At 28.5% G+C, this 15,544-nt stretch overlaps 2 protein-coding genes across 2 annotated transcripts; both read left to right on the forward strand.

The window, feature by feature from the left end:
• The first annotated feature begins 8,285 nt into the window (after positions 1-8,285).
• LOC135929510 (beta-1,3-galactosyltransferase 4-like) lies at positions 8,286-9,912 on the forward strand. Its single transcript, XM_065466122.1, has one exon. It carries the CDS (start codon positions 8,326-8,328, stop codon positions 9,502-9,504), a length of 1,179 nt encoding a protein of 392 aa, XP_065322194.1. The 5' UTR covers positions 8,286-8,325; the 3' UTR covers positions 9,505-9,912.
• A 2,100-nt stretch (positions 9,913-12,012) lies between these two features.
• Positions 12,013-13,187, forward strand: LOC135930325 (TBC1 domain family member 5 homolog A-like). Its single transcript, XM_065467106.1, has 3 exons — positions 12,013-12,244; positions 12,316-12,880; positions 12,917-13,187. Exons 1-3 carry the CDS (start codon positions 12,013-12,015, stop codon positions 13,185-13,187), a joined length of 1,068 nt encoding a protein of 355 aa, XP_065323178.1.
• Positions 13,188-15,544: the final 2,357 nt, after the last annotated feature.

Genomic DNA, 15,544 nt, shown 5'->3' on the forward strand with positions numbered 1-15,544 from the left:
TAAAAAAATTAATAAATACTCAATACTAAATAACTATATTTTTCAACCCATAGTCATTTCAACTAATGGTCACAATCAACATATTTTTTTTTTTAAATTTTAGCACGTAAAATTTTTAACATTACAAACGAAAAACGCGAATCAATTTTTCTTAAACAAAAACTCCAATTAGAAATTTTAAACATAATTATACCTGTTTTTTAGGAACATTTTTACTATAAGCTCTTTTTAGAGCCATCGATATTTTTAAAATATACATTCATAAAATATATATATTCATTTTTTATTTTTATATTCACCCAACTGTAGATAATAAAAATTTTATAAAATATAACGCGAATTTTACTATCTTATTTCATTTTAATTTTATATTAAAATTTATATTAAAATTTATATTATTTTATAAATACTATATAAACTTTAAAGTTTAGATATGCTATATCGAAATGTAAAAAAAACCTTTTTTTATTTATTTAATAAATTAGTTTTTGCAATCTTAGCTAAAATCATGTGCTTCCATCATCATCATCATCATAAAGATACTATTTATGGCTTTCATATTGTTTAAGAAATTGCTAAGATTTGAATTTGGTGATGCTTATGCAATCTGACTGATTTAATTTGTTAGATGGTCGAATTTATCAAACGGTTCAAATAAGATTAAATTCAAATTTTCTTTTATTGATATTAATTTTTTCTCTATCCATATAGCTGAATCATAAAGGGGGATAGAACGTTTCTATGAAGAGGTAGTTGGAATTTTTATAGATATTTGAAATGTCAAGGATTTCTATTGGTCTAATAAATTATATTGCTTTATTGAAAAATTTCAGAAAGATGATATTGACAGAAAACATAAATGTGTCTTTTACGGTTATTGGTAGCTTATTTTTATTCAAGACGGGAGCAGGGACCTTTGCACACCCATAATCCAATGAGTATTTTGCCTCCTAGAAAGTTTTATTTCTTTTAAGATCTAATCAAGATGTTTAAATAACTTTTTGTTTAGAATACCATACCAAATGAGATTCTTAAATGACCATAAAATTTATCACTCTTTGCTTTGAATAACTTCAATTATTCGAACTGGAATCACTTTAATTAACGGTTTAGCCACGTATATATGATATTTTTCTACGAACATGCCTATTGCTTTTGTAATGGCATTCATATTTCATAGTTCTATCTTCATATTTTTCAATAAGTTTATAATTTTAAACAATCATTTTTTTTTGTGTATTTGGATGAATAGCATGGAGCTGGATCACCTTTGAAATTGGAATACAAGATATCGTATTTATTATATGGCAAACGACTAAATATTGTTGACAACAGCTTGATTTTTAAATCCCAAAATAATATTATGAAGGCCTGAAAATTTTGCTCGTTTTAAAAAATAGACTCAAATCAGGCCATTTAACAACAGCGTGACAAAGAAAGCATTTCTTAGTGGTTCTCAGATTTTGTAATAACGATCCAAAGAAGGGCACAGGTACCATACTCTTTTCCTCCCAGTCAAGTAACCCTAGATTATTGCACTTTTGGAATTTCACTATTCAATTCATATTAATTAAATCGAATTATTATTAAGTGTTATTGTAATCTCTATTAATTCGGCCGTTTCCTTCACTAAATATTAATTGATTCTACTTCCTGGAAGTAAAATTCTAATATTTAATTGTCCAATCAAAGTTTTTTTTATCTCTATACACTCTCTTTTTTTTTAATTTCAGTTAACTATTTTAACTACAACTATAGTTATTTCAATTTATCTTTATTATTCAGAAGAAAGAAAAAATATAATCAGTTTCATGGATATAAAATTTTCAGGTAATTAAATAATGAATAAAAAAAAAATCCACATCACAAAAAACAGATATATCTATATAAAAAAAATATAATAATACATATTAACCATTATTATTATTATTTATATCCGACCAATCAAAAATATGCAATAATTGTTGATCGACGGCTACTTTTAAGTAAGGCTACGACATGCCACCCATTTATGGGCCGGCAGCTACGGTAATATATATAAAAATTACTATAATTCTATTAAACAAACTAAATTACATTCTCCATCTAATATTGCATTTATTATAATAACATTGAATTTTCCAATAACGTATCAGTAGTACCACGGGATCCGGCATTTTCAGTTGTTCCTTTTTTATCTTGATCCGTCATTGGCCTCACCTGATGCACCAGCTCCTGACGATTGTGTTGGGCATTACATGCGCTTAATTCAGTATGTGACCCCCATTCATTAATTGAGAGGTAGATGCTGCTTGGTCCTAAAGAGACGTGACAAGTCTAAGATTATTCCCACAAATTCTCTTGACAACCATTTGGTTAGCGATTTCTTGTTCTCAAGTTATCATAATTGATCTCCAGAGGTGTTTTTCAATTCCTCTACGGCAGCAAGCATTGACCGATTACTTTATCCTCCGAATGACAATTTAAGCACCGTCTCTTTCTTGATATATTGGTTCCTATTTCATGAGTATAATTCTCCAGTAATATGTAGTCCCGTGTCCTTGGGTATCAAAGCAAAATGGATATGATGAAATTTGAAAATTCACTAATTTAAAGTTGGTATTCAAAGTTTTAATGTTAAATATGGATAGAAATATCGGATAATTACATTATAATTAATTATTTTTTAATAAAATTCGAAATTAAACACACTTATAATCTATTCATTTATTCTCTTTTTAAGTGCGGTTGAACATGTGCCCAAAAACTTTCTTCTATTTTTTATCCATAGTGGTAATTAGACATTTACAAACTGGAATTCTTAATTTATAATTATTTATATTATAGTTTATCTTGGTTTGTATACAATAACTCGTACACAAATATTTTTATAAAAGCGTTATAATCAGCTGATTTTGCGTAATTCCTATTGGTTTTAGGCAATAACTCATATTCAAATTTTTATAAAGCATTATAATCAGCTGATTTTGGGTAATTCCTATTGGTTTTATGCAATGACTCCAAATTTTTTTTAAAAGCGTTAAAATCAGCTATTGCGGTAGAAATATAAAAATTGCTAAAATAAAATTTTTTGCGGGCCTAGCCGCCTAATATTTTTTATAATTAGTTTATAGTAACTATTTTTCAAAATAAAATAACGTCTTGATTTATTAAAATGTATTAATTTATAAAAAAAACTAACGATCTTTTTTAAATATAAAAGAATGTAAACAAGATAAAATTTTATTAAAAAAAAAACGATTTTAATTTTACAATTAAAAATATATTATTTGCTAATGTCCCGCAAAAATACCGCAATTGGAAATCTACCGTGTGTATAACATTATAGGGATAGGCGCATAATTATCACTTATCCCGTAAGAAATAATACAGATACAACTACAGTTGCGGCAATTGTGATCACTTACAGTGTTGTGATGATTTAATGAAACATATTGACGATTAAATTAAAACCCATCCATATAAAATTATAATCTTTGCAAAAATAATTAAAATAACAAAAGGAATAAATAAAAGAAATTTCAATAATGCTTTGTCTATATTTTCATTATTTTTGCAAAGATTATAATTTTAATTATTTTTGCAAAGATTATAATTTTATATGGATGGGTTTTAATTTAATCGTCAATATGTTTCATTAAATCATCACAACACTCTATCTTGTAGTACAACCTTCACAGAGATATTTATCATCACAATGTTGATAGAATCTTTTCTCCATAATATTTAACAACTCTAATATAAAGGAAAACTATACTTGTAAAATAAAAATGAGCAAGACTATCATCAATGTTTTAGGACCTAAATCAAGGAGGTCAATTCTTGAAGATTTGAAAGATGGGCATACATATGCAATTCTAACAGATGCATCTAATAAGGGAAATAATAAAATATTTTCCTTGATCCTCCGCTATTTCAACAAAATTAAGGTAGGTCGTTTCAATAAAACTATTAAATTTTTTCCCCTCAATTAGTGAAAAATCCAAAGACATAGCTAACCATATAATGGTAAATATAGCAGATTCAAGATTATCTGCAAGTCAGCTTTCTGATTTGATAATGCCTCAGTGAATTTGGTAAAAACAGAGTGTATTTACAAAATTACGTCAGCACAATGTTGGTTGCGATGTGTTCCTAATAACCGCCATCGATAGAATTTTAAAATTTTATAAACCGTTAAAAAAATATTTCTTAAATAAAGATTATAAAAATTTTTTTTAATAATGAATGGCAGAGGTAGGAATGATTTCACATGTAGGAAATCTACTACATGATGTTAATGTGTAGTTGAAATCAGAAGAATCTTAACAATTCACAAAATTATGCTGCAAATGTGTTCATCTTTACAGTTAATAATGGACAATAAATTTTATGGCGCCATTGCTAAAACTTAATTATATTTTATTTAAGATTTAAATAATAGAACTAAATGTTTACCGTCGTTATATAGATATTTATAAAATTCCTGGCATGACGTATTATATATTTGTTTAACCATTAGCTCGGCCTCAAGCAATCCGATTTCTCTCCTTTTTCCAGGCAGTCCTCATCATGCTAAAAATGCGCTCTGATAAGGTATTAGAATGAGGTAAGGAGAAGACATACTCGCATATTTTATCCAAGCATGGGGATTTATCGTTATTATGAAATAATTCTACCCATTTCTCCTCTGCTTTTAGACCATCTAACTAAGTATTTTGGCGTAACATAAAAAATAGAGAGAATTACAATATCATCAAACAAGACATTAATGTCTTTCGGTATTTTTAATATATTTATTAAATTATAAAAACCATCAATTGATGGTTTCTGTTCCAAAGTCATAATATTTATACATTTGTATGACGGGATCTCTCAAATCCCATGGAGGAGGGGCCAACTTTTGGTATGGACTATCCTGTATTGACCCCTTGGCCCCATCCAACCACGCCATCAACATCCTTGACCAGAAGGAACAACTTAAAATTTCTAAATACACAGAAATAATGAACGATCATTGCTTCATCCCAATCATATCAACCACTCTTGGCACCTTCGGCAAACTCGCCTTAGCATTTTTCAAAAACTTAGGATCACAAATCAGCAAACTCTCAGAAGAACCACGAGAGGGTTTTTTTCTTCGTCAACGATTATCCATCGCGATTCTCAAAGCTAATTATATCAGTTTCAATGGTAGTCTTCTAGCCAAAGAGCTATCCTAGACAACACTTACGTCCCTTTTTCATTTTTGTTTCCCTGCGTCACACCATCTCCGTTCTTTTTTTTAATAGTATTATTATATATTTTTCAAACATTTTTAAATATATTAAAACATAAAATATTATATTTTAGTTTTTTTTAATACTTTATATTATTTATTATTTGAAAATTGAAAATTAGAGTTATTAAAATCAAATTTTGATTGTAAATATTCTAAAATTGTCTTAATAAAAATATCTGCTTCATATAAAAATGTATTAATTAGAGTTTTATTTAAATATTTTAATATAATATTTTTAGCAATAGCGCTACAAAATTTATTATCAATTTTTATTTGTAGAGATATACAGAGCTGTAACATGATTCTGTGAATTTTTTTTAATAAAGAATATTCTGATTGCAACTTAATATTAACTGCATGAAATAGATTTCCTACATGTGAAACGAATCCCAAATATGCTTCTGCCATTTCATACTCGAAAAAATTTTTCAAAAATTTAGGACAGCTTTTAAAGGTTTGTAAAATTTTAAAATTCTATCGATGGCAGGTATTAATGATAACCACCTGATAGGTATATATCGCAATAACTCACACCATTCCAAGTCAGACCACTTCACCAACTCTTCTAATTCATTAACTCTTTTAGTTGATGAACTAAATTCGTTAAAACATTTCATCACAATTATTTTGACATCCACAGATAGTACATTCATTGCCTTCTTGCAAGAATTATGTAGTATATGGCATATACAGCCAATTGGTATTAATTCATTATTGTGCTGCCCCAATTCGGTAACTTTGGTTTTTGCCAAAATTTACAGAGGCATTACCAGAACAGAAAGCTGACATGTAAATCATTGATAACCATGAATCAGCTATATTTACCATTATGTGGCTAGCTACATTGTTGGATTTTTCACTATCTTAGGAAAAAATAACAGTTTTATTGAAATGTTCTTATTCTTGTTGAAATAGCGAAGGATCGAGGGAAATGCTTTAATATTTCCCTTATTAGAAGCATCTGTTAGAATTGTATATAGATGCCCATCTTTCAAATCTTCTAGAATTGACCTCTAGGATTCAGATACTAAAACACTTGTGATAGCCTTGCTTATTTTTGTTCTGCCACAAGACCCTGCTTATATAGGGGACAAACTTATTAAACCGGATATGCAGGCAACTTATCTAATAAGCTCGATTTTAGGAAATACATCTTTATGACGCAAGTTGATGAGATAACAGCATTTGGAAGCACATTAGTCAGGATTGACTGTTCCAAAACAAACATTATTTGTTCCAGTACTTTATGTTAAATAAGATATTGATAGTATATAATTATGAAAATCTTTTACCTAACTTATTATTGAACCACATTAATTACAACAAAAAAAAAATGAATTATTTACAGAGGTAATTCCTAGAGCTTGGCATTAATTCATAACATTTACATTCCTATCATTGGAACCTCTTATAATCTTAACTATTTATTCCCTCAATCTAGAAAAAGATTCGTTTTGAATTTACGTGGATAGCAAAATTCATTTTTGCTTTTAATGATTAAGCATCAACAACGATGAATTAAAATTAATTTTGATTTAAATAAATTACTTGGAAATTTTAAATGTCCTTAAAATTATTGAAAGATCAATTTGTGTCTACTATATGTACTTAAAAAAAATAATTTTTCCAGAGTTTTTAGAAAAATAATCTTCAGAATTTTTTTGAGATAGAAACTTATAAATTTTTTCTTTATTTTTTATGCATGAAAATTACAAAATATTTGGGTTTTTTAAGGTAAAATTTGATCGTAAAAACCTTTCTTTTAAAATTTTTATTTAAAAAAAAAATTAGTTTCTATATTTCTTTTCATCAACAAAATTATGCATATATTACCATTGAACATTTAATTATTAAACTGATTTTAATTTAATTCATTTAAATTGTCATATCTAGTGGATTAGATAGACTTTTGCCGTAGGATGTCCCTAGATACAAGAATGTATAAATAAATACATTTTTTTTTTAAAAAGGAAGGTGAGATTAGAAAAACTTAGATTTTCGATACAAACACAGAAGGATATTTAGATATTAAAACCTATTCATCTTCGGTCAAAAATTAATATTATTATGAATGTATTTTAAAGTATATGTATTTTTTTGGAAGTCCTGCTGCATCCGCAACATCTATTTTTAAAATAATAACCTCCTTGTTTACAGGAACTGGGAGAAAATGGAGAAGTAAATAGTAATCATAATCTTCCATATTTGAGGAGGAGATAAATATTAGGCTCCTATACGGGGGGGGATTGCTGGATGGAGGTGTAAAACTTGGCGGATGAAAAATCATTTGGAAGTAACTGCCAATTAGACAAAGAAGAATATAATAATCTGAAATGAATTTTTTCTTAAACCTGAAGTGAGGCCTAAGTGTCATGTCACCACAATAGACACAGTGAGGGCCATAGTTTAATATATGCACACACTATATATACCACACAAATTCCGGCTTTTGTCCATATATAATAATCCCACTAGCCAATGAGAGCCCGACGCGATAAATCTGAGCTAGCATTATACAGTTTTATTATTATTAAGATTTTTAAATTTTTTTTTTCTTGTCAAAAAATTTAGATTTTAATTTTTGAATCGAATCGAATCTAATCTGCGACAGTTTTCTTTTTTTCTTATCGAGTTCGGTTTTTAGATCTGATAACCGGTTTTATAAAATATTACTATCCGGGCTTGCCGGCTGTTCTAATCGTTTTTTTGCTAATAAATGGAATTGTACAAAATTTTAACAAACAGATTTGCAAAGTAAATTTCTACAAAAATATCAAAATATATTAAAAGAACATTTTTTTAAAAAATGAGGCCGCAAAAAATTTATTTATATTTAATGGCTTTTCACGGTTTATTTAAAATTAAATCATTTCAAACAAACTACAAAAATTGTTGACCAAATATTGAAAAATTGAAATTATTGGTGACCTTGATATAAAGATAACAGGTTACGAATATATGTATTTTCAAAAATTTAATCAAGAAAAAATAATTGTTCATAAATAATTTTTTAACACCATTTTAATTATGTGTTTTTTTTTGTATTTCTCACTTTACAGGTATTGATGGTTACTTTCCGGGTATTTAAAAATGTAAAATGGTCATCTAGATATTTAATAATTATCTGTATCTTCATTGTCATCATTTATTATGATAGTCAAGACGACTTTTTATTGAGCAAAGTTTTTACCGATTATCCAGATCAAACGTGGAATATTACCATGCGCAATTTTTCTCTATTTAAATCGGAGATTCGGTTTACGGCGGTGCCTTCCACTGATTTATTTCTAACAAATATGCTAAAAAATGATGAAAGAGATTGTTGTGCCGGAAATTGTACATCCATATACATTTTAGCACTGATAATTTCCTCATGGAACAATTTTAGAATTCGCGAAGTCATCAGAGACACCTGGGAATTTAATGGCAATATATCCGTAAAGAATAGAACCCATTATTTAAGGCACGTTTTTATTGTTGGTCAGGCCCCTTACAACTCTTCTTTATCTGAACAAGAAAATATTTCATCACAATTAAAGTTGGAATCGGAAATCGGGTTATTCCAAGACATTTTGAAGATCAACATCATGGATACTTATGCTAATTTAACTTACAAAACAATGTCTGGCATCACGTTCGCCCTAATGCGTGGCATTCAAAATAAGATTTCTCCCTTATTTAAATCGTCCTGCTTCAAAAGGTATTTGCTAAAAATTGATGACGATACTTTGCCAAATCTTGCCTCCTTGATCGAAACCTTACTAAATTACCATGAAAATTTAAGTATACCTAACCTATCCATGTCTCAACAAGCCTCAATCACTTCCCCGGTTTTTATATGCAATGTCGTTCAGCACTGGCTTCCTGTAAGGAATTCTAGGCAGAAAAACTTCCTGTCCAGCTTAGATTACCCGCCCAGAGAACTGCCCCCATTTTGTCCCGGTTCAGCTTACCTTTTAAGTTATCATTTACCTACTTTGGAAGATATGTGCATTATGTCGCGATTTACAAATTACATAGCTAATGAGGACGTTTATGTAACTGGACTGCTGTCTCAGCTGCTCAATATATCTATGGTTAACATAGGGCATGCCTATTATACCGGTAACTATCCAGTTAACATATCTAGAATGCTAGATTATAGAAAATACATATTTATGACGCACATTCATGAGACAAATGTTTTTATCGATTTATGGAATCGCACAGTACCAGAAATACACAGGACATATCTCGAGTTGTGATATGAAATCAGTGGGGATTAAGAATCTTTTGATTTTAAATCAATTTTCGTAGGCCATTTTTAAAATTTTTAATTTTATTCCAGCACGGGTAGAGTACTTACCCTATAAATATCAGACAATTTTCGATATAAATTTAGTTGTTTGAAATTAACAACAGTAAGCGAACTCTATTAGATACTGAAATACATATTGTGCGTCAAATCAAATTTTTTAGAATTTATGGCCTTTAACAACTTATTTAAGATCGAAAGACATCCCAATACGACATATATGCCAATATATACACTTGATGTTGAATATGAATAGTATATATATATATATAAATATTGAAACATTTTGCCTTAAATTATTATATACATCATTAATTACAAAATAAAAAATAAAATTTACACTAGCCACTCACAGAGGAATTCCCTAGATTTTAAGCATGAGCTTGATCTTAAATAATTTCTAATACATTGTTCAACATTTATATTCCAATGATTGGAAACCTCTAATTCAAAATATTTAATTCCTAAATTTAAAAAGATTAGTTTTTGACTTGGATAGCAAATTCATTTTTTTGTTTGTTTGTAATAACAAAAGAATATTAAACCAATACAAATTTATTGAACATAATTTTAAAACGATTTTGATTGGCATATTTAATTAGTTTTCGTTGTGACAGATATTTGTTCATAAAATAAAACTTCTTTATATATAAATATTCTAATTATATTTTAAAAAATCATATATTATTCCATTTTTTATCCATGATTCAAGTGTCATTAAAGATTGAACCATCTTTGGATTCATTCTATCGCTTTTTTGTTATTTCATTAGTAGCTTTAGAGATCTGTCCACATGTTATAGATGTAGCCTGCTGTGGGAGATAGTTCATTGCTATACTGGCTAGAATTGGAAATCGATATTGATTCTCTTCCTACCAATGATAGATAGCTTTGGATTTCATAAATATCATATTTCTCTGCTTTCTCCGATGCTCCAGTCCCCATGAGCCTATTACTGCCTATTCTCTCTCTCCATCCCTCAAGGATATTTTCTAAATATATTGATTTATTATTTAAATAAATATTTTTATATACTTTATTTCCCCTTTATGCAACTTGATAAAGTGCTAGTATATTTTTCATATATTTGTTTAAATGGAACAAAATTTTTAGGAATATTTAATAAATTATACATGTGATTCTAAATAAAAAGAAATTTTGTAATATATTATAAAGAAAATAACTTTTCTTTAAAAATTCTGGGGTCTAATAGATAACCAATATAGGACTCCATATTTAAAAATTTATGAATGTAAGCTATTATCATTTTTTAGCGACTTTCATTGCAAAAGGCACATAAATTAAAGAGAGGAAAAAATTAGAAGCCAAAGTACTTCTAATGTGAGTTTGTATGTTTTTGTTGATTGATTTAAATTTGAATATTATTTATTTTATATGTTGATTGATTTAAATTTGAATATTATTTATTTTTATATTTAAGTTGTTCAATTAACTTTTAAAATATATATATATATAATTTTGTGGATGAAAGAGAAGAATAATAAAATAGTTAAAATAAGTTTTACAATTTTTAATATTACAATTTACATGGTGCCCCGGTTACGGTGGTACGTTTTTCATTTTAAATTAAATTTAAATGATAAAAGTTTTAAAAGAAAAATTTAAAAAATATCCTTACCTTGAATTCTTATGTTAAAAATAAAAAGTAAACGAAATACTTATCAAATTCGTCGTTCGATATGGGAGATGTTAAAGGAAAAATAAAATTTTTTGACTTTTCTTTTCGATAGTCAAAATTTTATCCAAATTTACAAATTTATAAAAAGGTAAAAAAAAAATATATATATATATAAAAAAAATATAAAAGAGTATATATATACAAATATAAAAAAATATTTTTCATAAAAATAATGTTTTGTTTTAAAACGTATGATATACCTCAACACGTTATTATTGATGATATGTTAAATGTAATGGGAATTAAAGAATTTTCTTATATACGTGATAATAGGACAAACGAAATTGTTTTTTATTTTAAATCTTTACGTAAAATGATTAATGCATTTATGTGTCTTAATGGCAAACCATATATTCTAGATGACAATAATTTTATTTTTATATTTTGTAAAATTATTGATTATTAAATTTAAATATCTTTATGCTTTAGATATTTGACATTATATTTATAGAAAATTTTCTCTATAAATTTACGTAATATTTAACTTATAGAATGTCAATAAATTTTTTCTAAAAACTTAGTCACGAATTAGTATTAAATTTTTCAAAGACAAATTATATTGAAGCTTAGTGGATCAAATCCTCTTTACGAATTCGAATTAGAATTTTTATAGATAAACTATTAAAACTTAGTGGACCATATTCTCTTGATTAAAATTAAAATTTTTAGACAACTTAAATTTGATTTTAATGAACGACAATGTTTTGCTTTTACGATTTTAAATATTGAAAGTTTACTTTACTCAAATAAAATTATATAATGGACGAAAAATTAACTCTTACACACACTCAATATGTTCCTAAATTTCCCAAGTTATCAGGAAAATTATCTGAGACTTACCTTAACTTAATAGAAACATACTTTGAAGGACATATTGAGTCAGACTCATCTAAAATTAGGACACTACTATGCAGCTTACCAATTGAGATTGTAGACCAAGTTACGTCGATATGTTCTAAAGCACAGTTAAAAGACTTTAATATTGTTTTTGGTAAATTAAACTGTTAATTCCAAGTGAGGACATTAATGTAAATATAAAGAACTTTAATTTAACGGTACAAGGTGCCGAGGAGTCCTTCCATACTTTTTATTTTAGAATTTCAAAACTTCATAAAAAATGCGATTTTGATAACGATACAAGAATGATTGAGAAATTAATAACTTGTTCTTTAAATGATAATATTAGAAGGAAGTTAAATAAACATAAGCACGAAGGTTTAGATAAGATGATGAAATTAGGAGTGGAGTTAGATGGCAGCAATATTAAACCAGACGTTAGCGATACAAATTATGTAGATAATGATAAAAAATTGGATAAAAATAAAAAGTTTTACAATTTAAACATGGATAAAATACCATGCAAAAGTACTTTTAGTAATAATGAGAATAATTCTAATGATTATGAACGTAATAATTTTAAAGAAAATAATTTTAATTATAATGGACGTAACATTCATAAGGAAAATTTTGATTTTAAGAAGAGGAATTATAATGATTTTAGGCCTAATTATAGTGCTAGCCGAAACTATCAAAACAATATTTTTCGAGACAGTGAGGGTAACTCTAGAAATTTTCGTAATAACCAATCTTCGAATAACAATTCAAACTATTACGGAAGAAACTCCATGTAGCACAACAACAATAATGCAAACAATTATAATAGAAACAATGCCTGGCAATACAATAACAATTCAAACAATTATGGTAGAGGTACTTGGCAAAACAATAATTATAATGGGAGAAACAATTCCTGGTCTTACAACAATCAAAGAAATCAGAGTCAATATAATAATCGATATGGTTATCAATATCAATCCTATAATAACAACAATAATGGAGAAAATAATGCGTGGAAAAATTATAATCAAAATATTAATCAAAGAAAACCATTACAATATAATGACGTGATCAAAGTAACATCAATTGTAACATGAACATTGAAGAGATTGTTGAAGAAAAATATAACCCTACACAAAATAATAATGGTAGTGATTTTAATATCAACAATTTAACTGAGTTTAAACTTAATGATAATGCGTTCATGACCACTTTAAAAGTAAATGATGCTGTTGTTACTATGCAGGTTGATACGGGATCCAAGTTTACAATTATACCTCATGAAATGGCTAAACAAATAGGTATTAAAGATCTTAAAAAGTCCACTCTACAACTTTCAGCTTATGATGGAAACTTAATCAAGATTATTGGCGTCACTCAAGTTAAAGTAACCTACGAAGGTATCACCAAACACTTGCAAGCCGTGATCGTTAAATCTAATAAAAATGCGTTATTGGGAGGTATGTGGATTAATGCCTTTAGTAATATTTTGAACAAATTTATAGCAAACATTGATACCAACTATGAAGATGAAATAAAGAAATTAATAAAAGATTGCGAATCTAAACTGACTAAAAAACCGATCAATAAAGGGAATGTCAAAATATATCTACGTAACGACGCCAAACCGAAAATCATACCACCTAGACGGTTACCTTATTCAAAGATAGACGCTGTTACTAGAGAACTTATGAGATGGATAGGAGATGGAATCATTGAGCCTGTAACAGATGTCCGATAGGCAAGTCCGATAACCGCTGTCTACAAGGATAATGGGAGCGTTAGGGTTTGCGCCGACTTCAAAGACACTGTCAACCCAGCCCTTGAGGACTTCAGATACCCACTTCCAAGAATAAATGACCTTATCGCTAAGCTCAAGGAAGGGAAGAAGTTCACCAAGATAGATTTCAAGGATGCGTTCCTACAAATTCCCATTGATGAAACCTGCAGAGACATATTAACTATATCTACACACAGGGGGTACTACCGGTTTACCAGACTTCCTTTTGGGTTAAAGACTTCATCTGCGATTTTTCAACAAATTATGGATCAAATTTTTAGTGACATGAAAGATGTCATATTTTATATTGATGATCTACTAATTACGGGAAGTAGTGACGAAGTTCATTTCAACAACATAAAGAAGGTTTTTGAAAGAATACTATCTCATGGTTTAGTGCCTAATTTTGCAAAAAGCTTATTTTTCAAAAAAAGTCTAAGGTTCTTAGGACACGACATCGACGCCAAGGGGATCCACGCCAACCATGACAAGATCGAGGCGATCGTTAAAATGCCGGAACCAAAATCAGCCGCGGAATTGTCAACGTTTCTAGGTATGGCCGGGTACTACAGAAAATTTTTGAACAACTTCGCTGAAATAGCTGATCCTTTATACAAAATTGTTAACAAAGAAAAATGGGAGTGGAATTTAGAACACTCCAAAAGTTTTGATGATCTAAAGACATTGATTAGTCTTCCTCCAGCTTTGACGTACTTTAATCCTGAACTACCTATCGGAATTGCGACTGATGCATCTAAAAGAGGTTTAGGAGCTGTTTTGTTTCACACTGAAAAAGATGGCAAAGAAAAACCGATAGCTTTTGCATCAAGAACTTTAGCAAAATCTGAAACAAACTATACCAATATTGAGCGTGAAGCTTTGGCCATTATGTTTGCTATCAAGAGATTTCAAGAATACTTGATAGGGACTAAGTTCACTATTATAACGGATCACAAGCCGCTAATCCATATTTTACCAAAGGGCTCAAAGATAATAGCACCATGTCATTAATGTTACAGAAGTGGAGTATAATTTTGGGGGGTTACGACTTTAACATCAGATATAAAGCTGGTAAATACAATGTTGTTCCCGATTGCCTCTCAAGACTACCACAAGTAATTGATGATGACGTTATTGATGATATCGCGATTATAAATGACTTTGGCGATATACCTCTTAGTTTTGACCGAATACGTGATGAAACATCCAAAGATTTTGAATTATCTCAAGTTATGAATGATATAAGAAATAATGTGCCTATCCAAAATAAAATTTATGAAAATATTGAACAAGAACTAAGTATCATTAAAGATTGTCTGTACAAAAGCGACAAAATAATAATTCCGTCAAGTCTGAGAAAGAACATACTGAAGGCGTTACACGAAGGTCATTTGGGAGCAGGTAAAATTAAATCCTTAGCCAAAGATCGTATGTGGTGGTCTGGTATGGTCAACGACATTGATTTGGAAGTCAAAAGTTGCGATGATTGTAATATTTATCATGACAATCCAAAGAAAATACAAAATCCATGCAGCAACTAAACCATTTGAAAGGATACACATAGATTATGCGGGTCCGTTTTTTACAAAGAATTGGTTAATAATCGTTGATGCTTACAGTAAATTTCCGATTATAGTTCCGGTAAAGAGTATTACGACTGAATTCACGTTAAAG

Source organism: Gordionus sp. m RMFG-2023, chromosome 5, assembly GCF_954871325.1.
Source record: "Gordionus sp. m RMFG-2023 chromosome 5, tfGorSpeb1-WG-v2, whole genome shotgun sequence".
Taxonomy (NCBI): Eukaryota; Metazoa; Nematomorpha; class Gordioida; order Chordodea; family Parachordodidae; genus Gordionus; species Gordionus sp. m RMFG-2023.

Excerpts from the sequence above, each read along its gene's own strand:
- LOC135930325 (XM_065467106.1), top strand. The coding sequence starts at position 12,013 with ATGGACGAAAAATTAACTCTTACACACACTCAATATGTTCCTAAATTT. Across the intron at positions 12,245-12,315 it reads AGACTTTAATATTGTTTTTG|GTGCCGAGGAGTCCTTCCAT; the intron begins GTAAATTAAACT and ends TAACGGTACAAG. Across the intron at positions 12,881-12,916 it reads TATTACGGAAGAAACTCCAT|AAACAATGCCTGGCAATACA; the intron begins GTAGCACAACAA and ends CAATTATAATAG.
- LOC135929510 (XM_065466122.1), top strand. The coding sequence starts at position 8,326 with ATGGTTACTTTCCGGGTATTTAAAAATGTAAAATGGTCATCTAGATAT.